This window comes from Nyctereutes procyonoides, unplaced genomic scaffold (assembly GCF_905146905.1).
Source record: "Nyctereutes procyonoides isolate TBG_1078 unplaced genomic scaffold, NYPRO_anot_genome, whole genome shotgun sequence".
Lineage (NCBI taxonomy): Eukaryota > Metazoa > Chordata > Mammalia > Carnivora > Canidae > Nyctereutes > Nyctereutes procyonoides.
Window position 1 is genome coordinate 6123440 of NW_026575142.1, and position 18037 is coordinate 6141476.

The 18037-nt window shown below is 39.7% G+C and overlaps 1 protein-coding gene across 4 annotated transcripts in view; it reads right to left on the reverse strand.

Moving 5' to 3' along the window:
* The window catches only part of ITPRID2 (ITPR interacting domain containing 2), a 38352-nt gene that overhangs the window by 4971 nt on the left and 15344 nt on the right, over positions 1-18037 (reverse strand). For 2 of the 4 annotated variants that reach the window (XM_055307861.1, XM_055307858.1), the window contains exons 9-16: positions 16162-16234; positions 11294-11382; positions 8743-9915; positions 6069-6146; positions 5859-5986; positions 5314-5464; positions 4209-4274; positions 3041-3505 (exon numbers count right to left, since the gene is read on the reverse strand). In XM_055307861.1, the coding sequence (XP_055163836.1) occupies positions 3041-3505; positions 4209-4274; positions 5314-5464; positions 5859-5986; positions 6069-6146; positions 8743-9915; positions 11294-11382; positions 16162-16234 (2223 nt within the window). The remainder of the gene's footprint in view (positions 1-3040; positions 3506-4208; positions 4275-5313; positions 5465-5858; positions 5987-6068; positions 6147-8742; positions 9916-11293; positions 11383-16161; positions 16235-18037) is intronic. The other 2 variants (XM_055307859.1, XM_055307860.1) reach the window with 2 other exon arrangements.

Below are 18037 nucleotides of genomic sequence, written 5' to 3' on the forward strand. Positions count from 1 at the left end.
TAAAAGATTATGGATTTGGAAGGAATGGCATCAAGACTAATCTGGATTTTACATATTCTGTAAACAAAGTTCAACAGAACACCGCTATCACTGAGCTAAGACAGTATCAACACAAATTACTTTTTAAAATTATAAATGGCATTGGACTAACTTATCTAATAATCTAATAACTTATTAAGTGCTTCAAATCGTTTATTTTCTTAAGTACATCAAAATTCCTCTTAACAACACCTTGTTTCACCTATACGTTTTGCTTGGTAAGTCCTCATCTGTAAACAGCAAAAGGGCAAATGTTAAGCCCAACCTCCTCCAAACTATGCCAAATGTTGGTTAAGGAGTTTCTAATGAATGGGTTTAGTAACCAATTTTGAAAACGTCTTCAAACATTTGCCTTGCATATCAGTTTAAATGCCTTTGGAATTTTAAAATCTTTCCCATTTTATGGGAGGGAGGTTCCATATAAATGATCAAATACTTCCCTAGGATCAAAGAACATATATACTATGTTCTATCAGCCAAAGAATCAATGTTCGGTCTAGGAATGCTTCATTCCTCGGAAATTACTCACAGCACTTACCAGGCCACCTACTAACAACTTTAGAAATGAGGTCTTAAGTGTGCATTCAGGGAATATTTATGCCAAACAAGCGAAATTAAGTTGACTTTTCAAGGAAAACTTTCAAATTAAAGCAAGCTAAAGGCAACAAAAATATCCCATTCCTAGAGGAAGAAAAAAAGTACCTTAAGACTTACTTCTTCAATAAATAAATATAATGTGGAGAAGAATAATTACTTAATTTCATGGAACAATTAATCTTTGATGTGAAACATATAAATAAGAATGGATTATAATCATTTGCATCTAACTGAGCAAGGTGGATTTACAGCGCTTGCTAAACATTAACTGTCTACAATCAACTTACAAAAATTACTTTTGTAGAACAAATCCATTTATAGAATTAAGACCTTTTACACTTTAAGCTGGTAATTCATGTCATGAAAAATTGTAAGCAGGCAGTCTCTTCTACCACAATGCTGGTTTTGAAAATGTAAATTTGTCTCAATCTGATTGAAATATTAGGAGAACGACTTGAGTATAATATAAATTTCGTGTCTGTGTGCAGCTTCCTCCATAAGAAGCACTGGGTGAAGGCAGATAATTGCGTTCAGCAGAACCCAGGGACGCAGCACAATACACAGACACTCACTATCTACCAGCCAGCTCCGTTCACTGTGTCATGAGCCACACCTACCCACCTCTGGTATTAAAACTGTCTGCTGGATTTCATCTCACTCTCTGCTACCTTGCAATACCTCACAAGCTGCAACCCTTCCCAAGCCCAGTTCCACAAGCAAATTTCAGGTATTTTTTTTCAAGGTCAAGTACCATATTTATTGCAGTATTTACGTATTTCTTAAGCATTTAATATGTATAAAGTTGTGCTACGATTTTTGCTAGGTTTCTGTCTTCTTTTAAATAGCTCACTGCTAAAGTTTGGGTCATGCTTCTCATCCTATTTTCTCCATAAGCTCCGTGGTTATTACTGCACCCATGTACACAGCACAAGTGTGTAGGAATGTGTATATATCATACCATAGTAAAACGGCTGTATTTATTTTTAATGTACTTTTCAAGCTACTATTATGCAGCTATGAATGATGGCACCTAATTAATACACATAAACTAATCTCTGGACCCAGAGGATCAATGGTCCATTTGAGGGGAAGATTCTGGTCTGTTGCCACCATTCTTGACCTATAACCAAACTCGTTCTATGTTACTCACACATTAATTCCAAAAACACATTAGGTTCACACTGCTGAATTTACTGGAAATATGTAGATTTATTATTTTTTATTTTTTTATTTTTTTTATTTTTTGAAATATGTAGATTTAAAACAGGGAGCCACTGACCCTAATTTCTCTGGCCCATTTTGACCTTTTCCATTTCTAAATTCTTGAATACATTAGACTACATGTTTCTCTCTGTAATTTTTTTATTGTTTCCTGAATTAGTCCTACTAATTACCTTCCTACTAGTCTTTAAGCTTCAGGATCTCACATCTGATATGTAGTTTTCTTTTATCCCTTACAGAGCAACATATTCATTAAGACTCTTGTTTTTCTTTTTAAAGATTTTATTTATTTATTTTATTCTCTAAGGAGCAAAAAGAGAAGCAGACTTGCCGCCAGACAGGGAACCCAATGTGGGGCTTGATCCCAGGACTGCGGGATGATGACCTGAGCTGATGGCAGACAATTAACCAACTGAGCCACCCAGGCGCCCCTCATTAAGACTTTTATGAAATGATTATTTTTTAAGATGTATAGGATATCCCGCCGCTTTTAATAATGGAAAGATCCTTTTTCACCATGGGTTTTAGGATCAGTGGGAATAACTATGGATAATTATGGTTCTTCCTAGAGTTACTCTTAAAAGAATAGATTGAAAAATATATATTCAACATGTGTAATTTTTATCCTGTGCACTCTATTACATTTTGTACCAGACACAGTGTGATTTGGGGAAAAAGGGAAAAAATTAAAAGCCATCAAATATTTTGATCTGGACTCTCACTTTTTAAATTATATATATATATATCTCCTTCTTAGTGCCTGATCCTAGTGTCCAAAACAGCTGTTTTAAAATTTTCTCTATTAACTTTTGACCTTTGACTAGTCTTCTTAATTTTTTGCAGTCCTTTTGGTAACCTTGAACTATGGTTTACATAATGCTATCACTCAGAATAAACCTTCTTTTCATTCTGTATTTGTATCTTTGAACAACTTATGTATCTTCCATATATCATCATCCATTAAGCCAAATAGAGCATATTCTTTATACTTATTATTTTATACTGGAGTATAAAATTTGCAGAGATGCCATTAAAAACATATCTTAATAGACGTGAGCGAGGTCAATGGGAAAGCTCTCTGAAAATTAGCAAATACAGTAAATCAAAGGGATACTTTATGAAGTTCAAATAAAACCTCCTCTAACATATACTGCCAAATAGATTAAGCATAGATTTTACTCACCTCCCGTATGACTTGCTGCAACTCATCTTGCTCCACATTTTTATGCATTTCCTCAGCAGCTGTCATTAATGGGACTTTTCCATTCCCTTCTTCCACTTCAGATTTGGGTCCTACAAATTCCGAGGCTTCTTCAGCTGCTCCAACTTCCTCAGAGCTTTCCACATCTGGAGGTGTCTGCACAGAGCCCGTTCTAGAAGGAGCAGTTGGTGTCAGGGCCACTGATGCTCGGAATACTTTCTTGCTTGGTACCAAATGAGTCTTAGGTTTGCCCACGAAATCACCAGAAGGTACTCCAGTTCTTCTATTAGCATGGGAGGGACCAGAACATACTGAAGAGGACTCTGATGTCGCTTGGGAGAAAACCGATTCTGAGCTTTCTCCAGGGGGAATTTCAAATCCCATTTCTCCAAGTCCCATGCCCAATTCGGACTTCAGATAGGACTGTTCCCGCATCAGTTCAGTGACCTGGAAATCAGAAAAACTGCAATTCTTCTCCCTTGAAATTACGACTGGTAGTTAAAAGATTAAAATTCTAGCAGTGATTACTGCCAAAAATCACTTAAAAATCTTTAGCTTGTGAAGACATTCTAATTCATTCATTTAGGAACTACCAAGTTTCATCTGCAAAAATGTAGGAAAATTCAAATTCACGGTGAGAGAAGGCCATAAAATACATAACCAGACTATACAGTTGGATGAAATTTTACTTGTTACTGCATGGGTGTCCAAATTACTTGTTAAGGATTAGTAACTAGTGAAAAAAAAATAGCCACTTATATGCTTTTGCACTCAAATTAACCAATTTCTTTAAATATAATAAAAAATCAGACTTTCGTTCAAAAAGTAGTCATCTTACAAATCCAACTACCGAAAGGACCTGGAATCAGACTGTGAAGGCACACTTCCTCTGGAGCATAAATTAAATACTTCTTATAATGCATTACCTACTTTATACCATAAAGATAAATCACCATTGCAATTAACTGCTTTCTAGTGGCCTAAGATGGCAAAAGACTTTCAGAAGTGCCAAAGTCACTTCCAGTCAATTTAGCTCAGGTCAAATTCTGCATTTAATAACCAAAACATTTCATCTACACCAGGAAAATTGTGTGTTTATGAAATGTCATATCATTCCCTTCCCCAGTGATTTGAAAGGAGAGAGGCTTACTGGTTCCATTACATTCAATGGAGAAGGGCATGACAAGTTATCAGCGCTCCTACTGCCACACATTCCCTGAAAAAATAAGAACAATATATATACATATGTATGTATGTATGTATAAAATATTTCTTCAAAATGCAAATGTTTCATAATAAAATGAATTGGCTAATTATTGCCCTACAACATTCTTTTATGTCACAAAGGTTACTATCTACTGTCATGGGATCCTATAAAATATGTTATTGTGCCTGAAGGTACACAGAAGATGTTCTCATTCTCTGCTGTCACCAACACACATTTCTCAGAATGATGGATTGAGACCTTTTATGGAAAAAGACATTCATCAATGATAAATGACAGTCTTATTCCCTACCACACACACACGTATGTGTAATACACATTCCTATTCTACTGATTCTACTCCATATGTGTACACACGTGCACAGATTTATTGTTAACAAAATCAAGGATAGAAAAGTTGACCGTTTCAACATGTCAAAACAATGTATTTTACAACTGCAAAGATAATAGCAAAAATAATCAACTGCTGAAGTTTACATTTCCTGCAAAGAAACAGAAGTTTGAAAAGTGATACAAAACAAAGAAAAAGTATTTTATTCTCTTGGCTGTGTACCTGTTGTCTGCCTTTAAAAAAGATCTCATTTGATTCCTTAAAAAACATTAAGACTGGCGAAGAGTCCAGAATAAGGAAAAAAAAATTATAAAGGAATAGTTATTTGGAGGCAAAAAAGGGAACAAAAGACTGAGTGAAATATAGATTTATGTTCTTGGCAGTTAGTTGCAGGCAGTGATTAAAATCTAAGTCATATATTAACCCACTATCATTTTTCCTTTAAAACCCCTAAATTTTGTATTTCTCCTTATTCTTTATTAAAAAATGTGATTAACATTTTTCAGCATATTTCTAACTAGACTAATGAATCTCAACTTGCACATTCAACTGATTTGTGGGAAAGTTTCCTGAAACATTCTGCTTGCCTCAATGCCATTAGAGTAAGTGTTTTAAAATTAAGGCATTTGTCCTAAATTATGTGGAACATTGTAAATAAATCCTAAGCGAAAATTGCTGACAACCCCCAAGGTACCGTACCACAAGAGCTGAGGAGCGGAAGGGAGAAGGCATGCGCACGGCACGGAACTGCTCCTCCAGGGCCAGCAGGCGCTCCTCCAGCTGCAGTTCCAGGTCTTGAAGTTCCATTCGCACCGAATTTCTCAAACTCTGAAGCTGATCCACTTCATACCTATTGGTATGATGACAGGCGCAAGGTTGAAAAAAGCAGTTTGGAGATTCATATTCACCACTCTCTCACAAGCCAGTGGAAGGCACTGAGATCGCAAGTTCTAAAAATTAGCACAACAGCGAAAACCAGAGGTGTGACCAGTAGGACAGTCTTTCTTCCTCTACCTTCTCTCCCAAATATTCCGAACTAAAAAACAGATTACAACCACTGGCTTCCTTAATACATTGAAAGCAGCTTAATTAGTAAAACACTAGGCCCTAATTTACAGTGATTCACAAAATAAACAGTACACAGCAGTAGACATGAAATGAAGCTTTAAAAATAAAAAAGTTGGCAAGGCTTTTTTTAGCATGAAGAATATTTTGAGTTACATTAAGACAAAATGAACTTTTACCTTTCCTCCTCGGTCATATGATGATAAACCATGGTTTGCTGACGCAGCATTGCCAACTCTAAATCCATCATTTGCGTTCTAAATAAATTCAGGCTCCGCCTCATTACCTGGAGCTCCTGAAAAGTATTCTAAAATACAGTATGACAAAATTATACTTCTAAATCATATAAATTACTCTGTAACACACAAAAGATCTAAATAAGCACTTACTTCATATAGAGGTAGAACAGATGATTTCTGGGTACTATATGGAGCAGCAGCAAGATCAGATCCTCTCGTCATAGGGTACTTCAAAAAAAGCGAAAGTATGATTACAAATCAATGTTAAAGCGGCTACGTCCAAATTATCTAAGGTGTTAAAAAAGGCGGAATTTAGGGCCTATGTAATTTTCTCCGAGGCAAAACAAAAACAAAACGCTACCAAAAAAACCCCACTTCGTTCTGTGGGCAGGAGCCGAGTCAGCCCCCACTGCCACCTCTAGTACTCCTAACGGTTTCAGGGGTAAGTCGGTCTATTTGGAACAAAGGAGGGAAAAAGAAATATGTATCATTCAAATCTATGTCTTGTACGACTTCCCTCCTGCCTCAAGAAAGTCGAAAACTGAAACAAAACTAAAAAATGTAGAAGTGATAGCAAATTCTCAGATGACTGAGTTATCTGAGAATTACTGAGTTGCCGGAAATTACTGAGCTGCCGGAGAGAGTAGCAAGCCATCCTCACACTTATTTGTAGACAGTTAAGCACCTACCACATGTCACTACTTTAGTCGGTGAAGAAAAAAAGACAAAAGGAAGGCAAAAGGCTTTCCCAGCCTCCACGTGTTCTGATGGTGTTAAGGAAAAGAAAAAAAAAAAAAAAAGAGAGAGAGAGAGAGAAGTGAGAAAAAACTTACAACGTTGGGGTGTGGAAGGGGAGCACCTGATGGAAACAAACAAAAACCTAGAGGAGGTGAGTAAAGGATCCCAGCTCTGGTGGGTAACACCTGAGCTGAGCCTCAGCAGGAAACAGCACTCAGTTGGGCAAAGAAAGGCCAGGGTGGGGCATTCCAGGTTAAAGACCAAGAAACAGGGGCATCTGTAAAACCAGATGCCACGGAACGCACACCTGCTTAGGGGCCTGCATGCAGCGTGGCCCCTGGCACACACACAAGGAATGAGAGTGGGGGGACAGGCGGAGACCAGGCCAGAGAGAGTATCTGTCTCTCGGGGGCCGGGGGGCAGTGAGAAGACTAATAAGCTGAGTACTGACGGGACATCCAGGAGGAGAAGGCCACATCCAGAGCAGAAGGACAAGCTGGTCTAGAGAGAAAGGTGCACCATTAGGGCGTAGGCAACAGAGCCCCGGAAACCCCACGTTTCGCGTAATTACGGTTGAAAGGCTGGATGTCCTGCTCACAGAGAAACCAAACTGCGATTTGTAAGGAGGAAGAAGAAATACCCACATCTGGTTAGGGCAAAAATCATCAGGGGACAACTGTCATGAGGATAAAATCTCTATTTAAAAGAAGGTATCCCTGGGGCGCCCAGCACCCAGGTGGCTCAAGTGTCAGGCTCAGGTCATGATCCAGGGTCCCGTGATCGAGCCCCACCTTGGGCTCCGTGCTCACCGCAGTCTGCCTGAGAGTCTTTCCGCCTCCCTCCCCGGCCCTCTCCTTCTCCCTCTCTGCCCCCTCCCACTCTCTTTCTCTCTCTCTGAAAAGTAAATAAATACAATCTTTAAAAGAAAATATACTTTACTACATAACTTAAGAAGCTGCGACTTTCGGGGACCCTGGGTGGCTCCGTCGGTTAAGCGTCTGACTCCTGAACTCAGCTCAGGTTGTGATCTTAGCGTCATGAGATCGAGCCCCGTGTCAGGCTCTGTGCTGCGCGTGGAGCCTGCCTAATATTCTCTCTCTCCTTCTCCCTCGGCCCTACTCCTCCCCTCCCTCTCTAAAAAAACAAAACAAAACAAAACAAAAAACAGTAATAAATTAAAAAAATATAGATCTCTCTCCCTCTCTTAAGAGAACTTGCAACTTTCATTTTTACTTTCCTAGTGGCTTCCTGTCTATTATATCATCGTAAGGATCTATTACACGCATTCTGAACCCCGACTCCTAGCTGAATGCTGTGATCATTACACTACACTACCACTCTTATTTCCTCAACTGCCTAAACACAAATAGCCTGGGGAGAGATTCAGAAAGGAAATGGAAAATGCAAACCTAAAGACAATTTATAGTTATTTTCAAACCCTTTTTTGGGAATTACTTCCAGCCCACGTAACGTATCTGAGAGCAATTAATTTTAACCGTGACAAGACACATAGACTATTTTTAGGCAAATGCACACTTTACCTGATTTTTTTTTCTTTCCTGGGGTAGTTCCAGTCTCTGAGCCCAGTGGAAGCAGACTCATCCTGTGCCAGGAGACCAGCACCAGGAGTCAGGAGATGGAGGGGAAAGCTTAGAGAGCTATGAGCAGAACCAGGAGAGCGCGGCCACACAGAAGCCGAGGGGGAGGGAGGCTTAGAGAGGAAAGAGGCGGTAAACACAGTCAAATGGCAGAGAAAAGGAGAGAAAGTACTGACAGGGAAGACTTTTTTAATAACAGGGACGACCTAAGAACAGACCGTGGAGAAGAGGCTAAAGAAGGGAGGCTACCTCATGAGCAGCCTCTCCTCTAGGAGGGAGGGAGATCCCGAGCCGAGAGGTCAGCGTGCTCTGGACCCGCTACAGCTGCCCCTGGAGACGGGAGGGACGAGCGTGGGAGGAGGGCAGGGACACGTATGCTTAGACAACTAAGAAAACTGAGGTGGGTCGTGCCTGATGGGCCCCGGCCTCTCGGGGAGTTAAGAGGTGCTCGGATCAGTAAAAGAAATGAGAGCATCTTCTTCCCGTACCTGTGACAGATTCTGCAGCGAGTTTCTAATATCGTGCAGTACTCTTCGCAACTGCATTTCGACGGCAGAAGGGGGGTTCACGGGGCACGCCCGGTAGGGGTAGGCAGCAGGTCTATGCGAGTGAGGACACCCGAAAGGGGCGGCGAAGGCACTACAGGCGGCGCCGGAAACGCTGGGAACACTGTGAGTGCTCAGAGTCCGCATGTGCTCGCACAGGGGCCTCTCCGGCCACTCGGAGCGCACGGAGTGCAGGGAACAGGTGGACTGGGACGCGGGGGCCGGAGTCCTTCGGGGACGGCACTCCTCCAAGCGGGTCAGCTCGCTCGGACACGCTGCCTCCTTCCTTGCAGATGACGGGGAGATGAAAATAGTGGATTTAACTAAAGACTGGCCATCAGGCTCGGCCACCTCCTTTCCTAACTCCTGCTCCTCTTCAGGTGTGTACTTGTAGGTGAAGGAGGGGGGACTGCACCTGGTCTCCTTTCCTGGGGACAGCCGGACGTTGACAGAGGATACAACTCTTACTGGGCTCAACAGAGTGGTTGGTAAAGACTGAGACCTCCTTAGAGGGTAGCCGGCTTTCGCAAAGAAGTACCTCTGCTTCAACAGATCCTTGGATTTTATCAGGCTACGCCCCACTCTTTGATGAGACAGACTGCAGACCTTCATCTGAGCTCGCTGCAAAGCTGTGTTCACTCTGTCCGCGGACGAGGGGGGCCCGGTTGCATTTTCAGAGCCCTTCGCCCCGTGCCCAGCTTCAATCGAAGCCAGTGACTTCAGAATATGGTGTGTGGTATAGTGGGCAAATTCACATTCACTGCTTTTATCCACATCGCTTTCGGCACTGGCTTCCCGTGGCAGGTCCGCTGGCTGTGCCAGAGGCAAACCCTGTCCCGCTTCAGTGACTTCAGAAGTGTGGTCGCCTGTGCCACAGGTGGACTTGGCCGCAGGCTCACGCTGCGGGGAATCCTGGCTGTCTGACCTCTTAGCAGCAGCCGGTGCCGCCTTCCCCCTGCCCTTCGCAAGAGGGCTAAGAGACTCCTCCTCGGATTCATTAAAATAAGGCTGATCTTGTGCTGTCGGTGTAACAAGCTCTTCACCAAAAGATGTGACGGTGGTCTCGCTGTCACAGCTGTCAGCACTACTCCCCATGGCTTGCAAGGACTCAGGAACCTGGGAATGGGAAACAGGTGGGAAGACGGAGAATTCAAATACGAAGTTTCATCAGCAAAAATACCAAAGTGATGTGATGCTTGTATACTTCCGTGGAGTACAGGGCCTCAGTTAGGGCCCTCGTACTGCTCGAAACTGCCCCTGATCGGCAACCCCGTTCCCAGAGAGATTATTCCAGACCTTTACTATTTTCCTCAGTCCCCTTTTCAGCACCCATTTCCTTTCCTTCCAGCACAGGACACTGAATCACTGAGAAGACAGACAAACGTTTAACTTTCTCCTCCAGCACCTCTCCCCATAGGTTCAACATTCCCATACCCCTCCCCACCATTCCTGTCTCTCTGTTCTGAGAGGAAACCCCTTTTTTCACAGCTAACCCTCCAACTGTACGTCTGATCACATCCTCTCCAGGACTAGGTTTCTCTTCACAAATTCATCCCAGATTTTCCTGCATCAATCCCACTGTCCTCTTAGAGCCCTTTCCCTTAGCCAGACAACTTCCCTGAGTCATTCCCATATGAGAAAAACACAGAGACCTATTACCCTTATTTGGAAAAGGAGTCAACACTCATATCTTCTCTACCTTATCATCGATTTACTCTCCACTCCTGCTTCTGCCTCATTTACTTCCTCAGGACTCACTCACTCGCTTTCCAAAAAGCTGAATTCTTATCTTTTCACGCTCATGTCCACAGATTTCCTTTTAAAAAAGGCTCTCCACCTCCCAGTTCTGCCCACTGGATTATTTGTTCTGAGTCTCCTTCTCTTGTCTGTATACCCCTCAAGGACTAGATTCCTAAAGGCCGTTTTGGGTTTTTTTCTCTTACACTAACACTTTTCTTTAAAATTTGCTTATAAATATTTTAAACACTTTCAAGATATTTCTGTACCTGTGCATACAAGGGTTCCACGTACTACACACAGACTGTAAACTCCGTAAGGGTAAAGATGTGCCTGCTATTGGCTTACCTGACACACTCTAGCATAAAAGTCATATAATATTCAGCAAGCTATAAACACACTTATTGTTACTAAATAAATAAAACAATTATGGTAAAATATGCAAACAATGATAAGAAAAAATAAGAAAAATACCAGAGAGAATAGATTAGCGATCAAAATAACCTGTGTTTACTGAAAGCTCAAAAATAAAGACAAGTCTCTTTGTTTTTAAAAGTCCAGTCAGAGAAAGATGTATAATTAGTGAAAACTAAAACTTGTAGTCAAATGCTTAGAGAGTATCCACATCCTGGCATTTTTATCCTGTCATTTGAGAAATAAAGATTAGAAAGATTCAGTCTTGAAATATATAGCTACTGAAAAATCACCTAAATATGAAGAAGTTAATCACAGTACCTACTACAATAAACATTTTTACCTGAAGATGATTAAGGGAGAGGCAATCTGTCGAATCTTCAGCAAAACCACTGCTATCAGAGTGTTGACTTGCAGTACGTAACAGGTGATCTACCAAAAGAAACGTAGTTAGGCAAAACTGCTAAATATGACTTCACTGAAAAGAAAATATTACAGATACATGATTCCTAACGGATATTTGTGTTGATACCTTTTATTTTTTAAAAGATTTGTTTATTCATGAGAGACACACACAGAGAGAGGCAAAGGCAGAGGGAGAAGCAGGCTACTTGTGGGGACCCTGATGAGGGACTCGATCCCGGGACCCCCAGGATCATGACCTGAGACAAAGGCAGATGCTCAACCACCGAGCCACCCAGGCATCCCCGTGATTGATTCCCTCTTAGAAAATATGCATCACTTATGCAAAATGTGGTTTCAAAGCACAGGAGGTTACTCAAATTCATCCTAAAATGGAATCAGATCCATCAGAAATTCTCTGCATTCAGTTGCTAATTAAGTTCCAGTGTTAATATATTTTGGTAAATCCAATTAACGTCTTATCTTTGAAAGACAATTGGCTGACATAAAGAATCACACTAATAAAAACAGAAATCCCAAGGTAAGCTACTTCCATTACCTAAATATGTAAAGATATTTAGCAGATAAAATTAGAAGTTTACATGCAGTGTATAAAAAGTTCTATTATTTTCCTACTAAGAAAATAAGACTATAACAATCAATTAACCAATCTGCATGCCAGAGTACTTAAATGTTTCTGATATTTCAAATGATGCAAACATTTGTAAGTCATGAAACGACGATTTCCTAACAACTGCATTAAACGCAAACATAGTCAATCAGTACATAATATTGCTAATCTTATAAAAACCCTGTTCTGGTTTTTCACCTGAAAACTCTAATTCCTGGTTAGTATAACCTAAAAAACACTTTTTAAAGTAAAAAGGCTACCGAGGCACAAGAATGATCGCACGCCCATCCACACTAAGTACAGGAAGACTTTACAGCTCTTACATTTATCAGGGGAGAAGTTTCAGGAGACGGTCAGGTTCTGCAGAACTTCAAAAGCAGTTGGCTAAATAAAGTGTGTTTACGAAATCCACATTCAAGATCTGAATGACAGAACCTGATAATACGTTTGAATAAAATCCCAAATCAATTAAAATTAACTTGATTTTGAAAAAGATCCCACTGCAGCCTCGGGTTCTAAATGTAGAGCATCACAGAATGGCATAATTTCTTCTCATTAAAATTTAGAATAATTCTGTAACATTCTTTTGAAGTTAACAAAACTGCATAATGAGAAAAGAAATTGATCCACATCTTTGATGACTCTAGGTAAACTAGGACAATTGTGAAACTGAACTGAAGTAAGCTGTTAGCCATGGGTACTAATTATGCATCATATCAGCTGAGAAGATGATTAACATCTTACATCAGAGCAGTTATCACCATAATTATGTGTTTGCATGTCTTTTTTTTAGACTATCAGTCTCCTGAAAACAGAAACCTAATTTATTCTATATTGTATCCCAGTACCTAGAACAATAAAAAATGTTTGCTGAATGAATCAATGATAACTTTCTTCTTAAAGCAACAATAAAATTAAACAGTCACTTAAAGGATTTAGAAATGAAACTGCCTATGTGGTTGGGCAAAGGGCAACTGCTGGAGAGCCTGGGGGAGCCAGAGTGACCAGCTCCGCTCACGTCCTCTCTGCTGAGATCTGTTTTATCTGCGGTGGAGGCCAGTCTCTGCTGAGTTCACCTCCATACGTGGCCTTGAGTTCACACAGTCAGATCGCTGACTACTCAGGCTTCAGGGCAGGTGTGGGGCAGTGGAAAGAACAAGGGGGCCTGGGTTCAAGTTCCTACTTTATCACAATAATCAGTAACTTCTCTTCTCCACAAAACAGAATAATTCTTCTTTTTCACAGGGTTACTTCAGGAACTAAATAGGGTAGAAGCAAAACTGTATTCTGTAAAGTGTAAGTCACAACCATGTTCTTTAGTCAGGCATTTAGCAAAAAAAAAAAAAATAGTTCTCTGCAGAAAAAGCTGGGATTAAAAACAATTAGACCTCTGACCTAGCTGAAGTGATATAACATTATTTCTAATTAAAAATGAGGAAGTTGGGGCGCCTGGGGGGCTCAGTCAGTTAAGTGTCTGCCTTTGGCTCAGGTCATGATTCCGGGGTCCTGAGATGGAGCCCCAATTCGGTTTCCCTGTTCAGCCTGCTTCTCTCTCCCTCACCGCCTCCCCCTGCCTGTGCTCTCTTATCTCCCTCTCTCAAATAAATAAAATTTAAAAAAAAAATTTTTTAAGTAAAAACAAAAAAAACAAAAAACAAAAAACCAGGAAGTTAGAGCAAAACATTAAAGTGAGAACAAAACAAAACCTAGAATTTGTATTTGTCCAATATCATGAAGAAACAAACAGAACACCTGTATACGCTATGAGACTAAAGGAAATTTATACATATTCTATAATAAGGAAAATGTTTGCTCTCAATATAGTTTACTGAATGTTAGTAGACAAAAGCTGAGTCACTAAACCTCTCTAGGCTTCAGTATGTTTTTTAAGAGAGACAGAGAGAGCAGGGGTCAAGGGGTGGGGAGAGGAGCAGAGGGAGGGAGAGAGAATCTTAAGCAGACTCCACGCCTAGCACAGAGCCCGATATGAGGCTCAGTCTCATCATCCTGAGAGATCGTGACCTGAGCCAAAATCCAGAGATGGATGCTTTAACCAACTGAGCCACTCAGGTGCCCGCAGGCTTCAGTATTAAATTGTAGGACTGGATATGAGATTAAGATCACTGTAACTTCAAATGTCCTATTACTAAAGTGCAAAGTATTTCTATAAATGTATTACATGCATTTTTTACTAAATCTGTAAAATGAATATCTTACCAGTGATTCTAATTCTGTAATTATAGTTAACTAAGATACTTTCGTATCACATTATCAGAATTTGATAGGCTATGTTCAAAAATGATGAAAATACCCTATCATGCACATACAAAACCATTTTACTGTTAATTTTTAAAAAGTGTTATTCATAAAAATGTTAACATTTTTACTTATGGGGCACCTGGGTAACTCAGTGATTGAGCGTCTGCCTTTGGTTCGGGGCAAGATCCTGGGGTCCTGGATCAAGTTCCACATCAGGCTCCCCGCATGGAGCCTGCTTCTCCCTCTGCCTGTGTCTCTGCCTCTCTCTCTCTGGGTCTCTCATGAATAGATGGGTAAAATCTTTAAAAAAAAAGAATTTTTTTTTAAAAATGCCACCAGAAATAAGAGACATCTTATTGGTAAGAGGAAGAAACTCAGATGTAAATACAAACCACGTTTTGTCTTTTCTACCACAAGGAACTTCCTCTTGAAAGACCTTAAGATTCTTATGCATTGTTTTAAATCCCCCGCCCCTTTTTTACACAGGGTAAGATGCTTTTTCCAATGTATCCCATGTCAACCTATCTAAAGGAAAAATTTCTTAATGTCTGGGAACCCTGCCTGATAGCTCAGAAACACACGCAAATATTTATGGACTTAAAAAGCGGAAGAAAATTAAACAGGAAAGTTCTTTTTCTGTCTGACCAGAACTATAGTGACCTAGTAGTGAAAGCGGAGTTGTTTCTTAGCACCACGATGCAATAAAAGAAAAATTATATGCAAATTGTCTCTTATGAAGTCATTTCAGAGATCAAAAGAGAACAAACATGCAATTTCCTATTCTAGGAACATACATATGAATCTTTGTTTTAAAAAAACCAGGGTGGTTCAGCATGTGTAAAGCTTTAAAAATAAACCGTCCTACCTTCAGTGGTCACTTTAACATCTTTACTTCCTCTCTCCTTTTCTCTAAATCTCAAAAGCTTTGGGATTTTAAACATCAGACATGCTTTTCTTGTTGCAAATTAAAAGTGAAAGAAATGGATTCGAAGGTTCTTTGGTCAGTAATTAATAACTCAAGAAAAGAAGAGTTATCTAGAGCCACTCACCTTTGATCCACAGTTTGAATTTAACTTAACTAGCTTTAACCATTACTGAGAGATGGGTATCTTTGCTAGAGGCATATGCATGTATATACTTAGGAGCCATGTTTAATTAATGAAAAGCAAATGTGAATAAGACAAGTGTGTATTTTGAGGCCCCTGGGTGCTCAGTTGGTTAAGCACCTGACTCTTGATTTCAGCTCAGATCATGATCTCGGGGTCCTGAGATGGAGCCCTGCCTCAGGTTCTGCCCTAGGCATGGAGCCTGCTGAATGTTCTCGCTCTCCCCCTCATCCCCTCCTCACCTCACTTGCACATGCACTCCCAATAACTAAATAAAATCTTTTTTAAAAAATTTTATTTATTTGAGAGAGAGACAGCAGAGTAGGGAGGCAGGGGTAGAGGAACAAGCAGACTCCCTGCAGGGCAGGAAGCCAAACATGGGACTCGATCCCAGGTCCCTGAGATCAAGAGCTGAGCTCAAGGCAAATGCTCTACTGACTGAGCCACCCAGGTGCCCCCTAAATAAAATCGTAAAAAAAACCCACAAGTATGTATCTCAATCATCACCATGTAAAAAGTTGGCCTCAATGTGTGGCTCTATCACTTCCCATTTGGCTCTTATGCAGAGTTGAAAAGTAATTAAGAGTACAAAGAACTGCATTTCAGGATACGCAAGCTAAAATTACTTTATGAACACAAAAGTCTTCAAGAGGGTATAAAAAATTCTATAACCAAAGTATAATGAAACATGCGTACCTGTGTACTTAACCTTCTTTTACAGTTATAGGTGCTCAAATACTGATAGATAAACCCAAATCCATTAATGACACTTTGGTAAGGTGCTTGGGAACTAGTAGGTATTAGTCTACTCACCTCTTTTTGACTTGGTAAGACCCAGCTGGTACGCCGCTGGAACGTGAGGAGCTTCTCCCTCTGTACTCTGAACCTTAAAAAGTTTTAAGTAGTAAGAACTTGATAAATCTATGGCAAAGAAGAATACCGCTTCATAATTATTTATTAAACCAATCAACATAACTAAAAGGGTACTAAAGCTTTTTATTTAAAAAATGCAAAACATCTTATCTTGAAATCATGAGAGCATCCCACATCTTAATTTTATGACCTATTTTCCAGTTAAAGATAGGACTGCAAGTTTGTAGCAGGCAATGAAAAGTGACTAAGTGTCTAAACCACTCCATTAAAAAAAAGTTGGTATTAAACGAAATATAAATCCCAAAGAATAAGTTTTGTAAATGTTAAAATTCAAAGTGTAAGGCCAATCTCCAGATAAATGCTGACTTTGCAACAGATCGTGACTGACACACAGTTAAGGTAACTACAAGTCTTGCATCTTTAAAAAATTGCATTTCATGCTCCCAATACAAAATTTTATAAAATCTCACAAATTTTGAGTGTCTCAAGAACCACGCTTGTATGAAGACTGCTTTGTTCTAATGTAAGTGGTTTTTAAGATATAACTTGCAAGTTGTAAACAGAAAATCATGTTTCATCACAGAACTAAATGTTGAAAGATCTTAACCATAAATCCTCCTGAAAACTATATTCAGAGAAGTTATTGAACCCAAAAAAGTTCTTTCTTAACGATATTTCCCCCCACCTACACAACTGCATAATGTAGGAATTTTCAGATTCTTTATTTACCATACCCACCCCATTCCCCAAATACTCTAACATAACTAACTCTATATTGAGATTAAACACTTAAGGAGGGAGACACATTAATTCCTAACACTACTAGGTCAGTAGTGATTAGTACTTAAAATAACAAATAGCATCCTAGTGAAGTAGGCAAACTAGCCAAACAGGGCTTTCAACCTTGAACAAATGAGAAAGCAATTAACAAAACAGGTTTTAGGCAGAACCCTGGTAGTTTTGAGGTAGGAATCCACCCAAGAATAAGAAATATTCTATAGGAATAAGAGTGGAATGACAAACAAGAAAAAAAAATCTCAAAGGTTAAAGATACTATTATGAAATTTAAAAACTGCTTTGATTTGTGGGATCTTTGTTCTACACAGTTCCACAAATCCAAGGTTTATGAATCCTTTGAGAACCAAAACACACTGGTCATTTAAAATCATCACCTATAGGGCAGCCCGGGTGGCTCAGCAGTTTAGCACCGCCTTCGGCCCAGGGTGTGATCCTGGGTTCGGGATCATCGGGTCCCACATCAGGCTCCCTGCATGGAGTCTGCTTCTCCTCCTGCCTGTGTCTGTGTCTCTGCCTCTCTCTCTCTCTCTCTCTGTGTGTGTCTCTCTCATGAATAAATAAAATCTTTAAAAACAAAATCACCTATAAATTATTATATCGTTTTTAACCTCTGTTATTACTAAAAAATTATATATATACATATATTCTTCAAAGAAGCAGACATAAGTTCAACAGGAAAACCATTGTTATGTGTGCAAGGAAACAAAATGCATTTTCTTTTTATATTCAACAAAAGCTCTATTATTAGTCAGGCCTACCTACTTCAAAGAGTTTTCTGTTAAAGTAAATATCAAACAGACCAAAGAAGTATAACACAAATCCAAATGCCTCTTTAATTATATTCTAGGAATCTCAGCTTAGGCAGGACATTATGATACACCAAACTATACTCTCTCATATTTTTAAATGTAGAATAATCATATATTCTATTCCTTAGATTTATAGTTAGACACAAAATAATATGACCTTAATGAATATGTATTTTTAATATACTATCTTTCAATATGTAACTCTATGG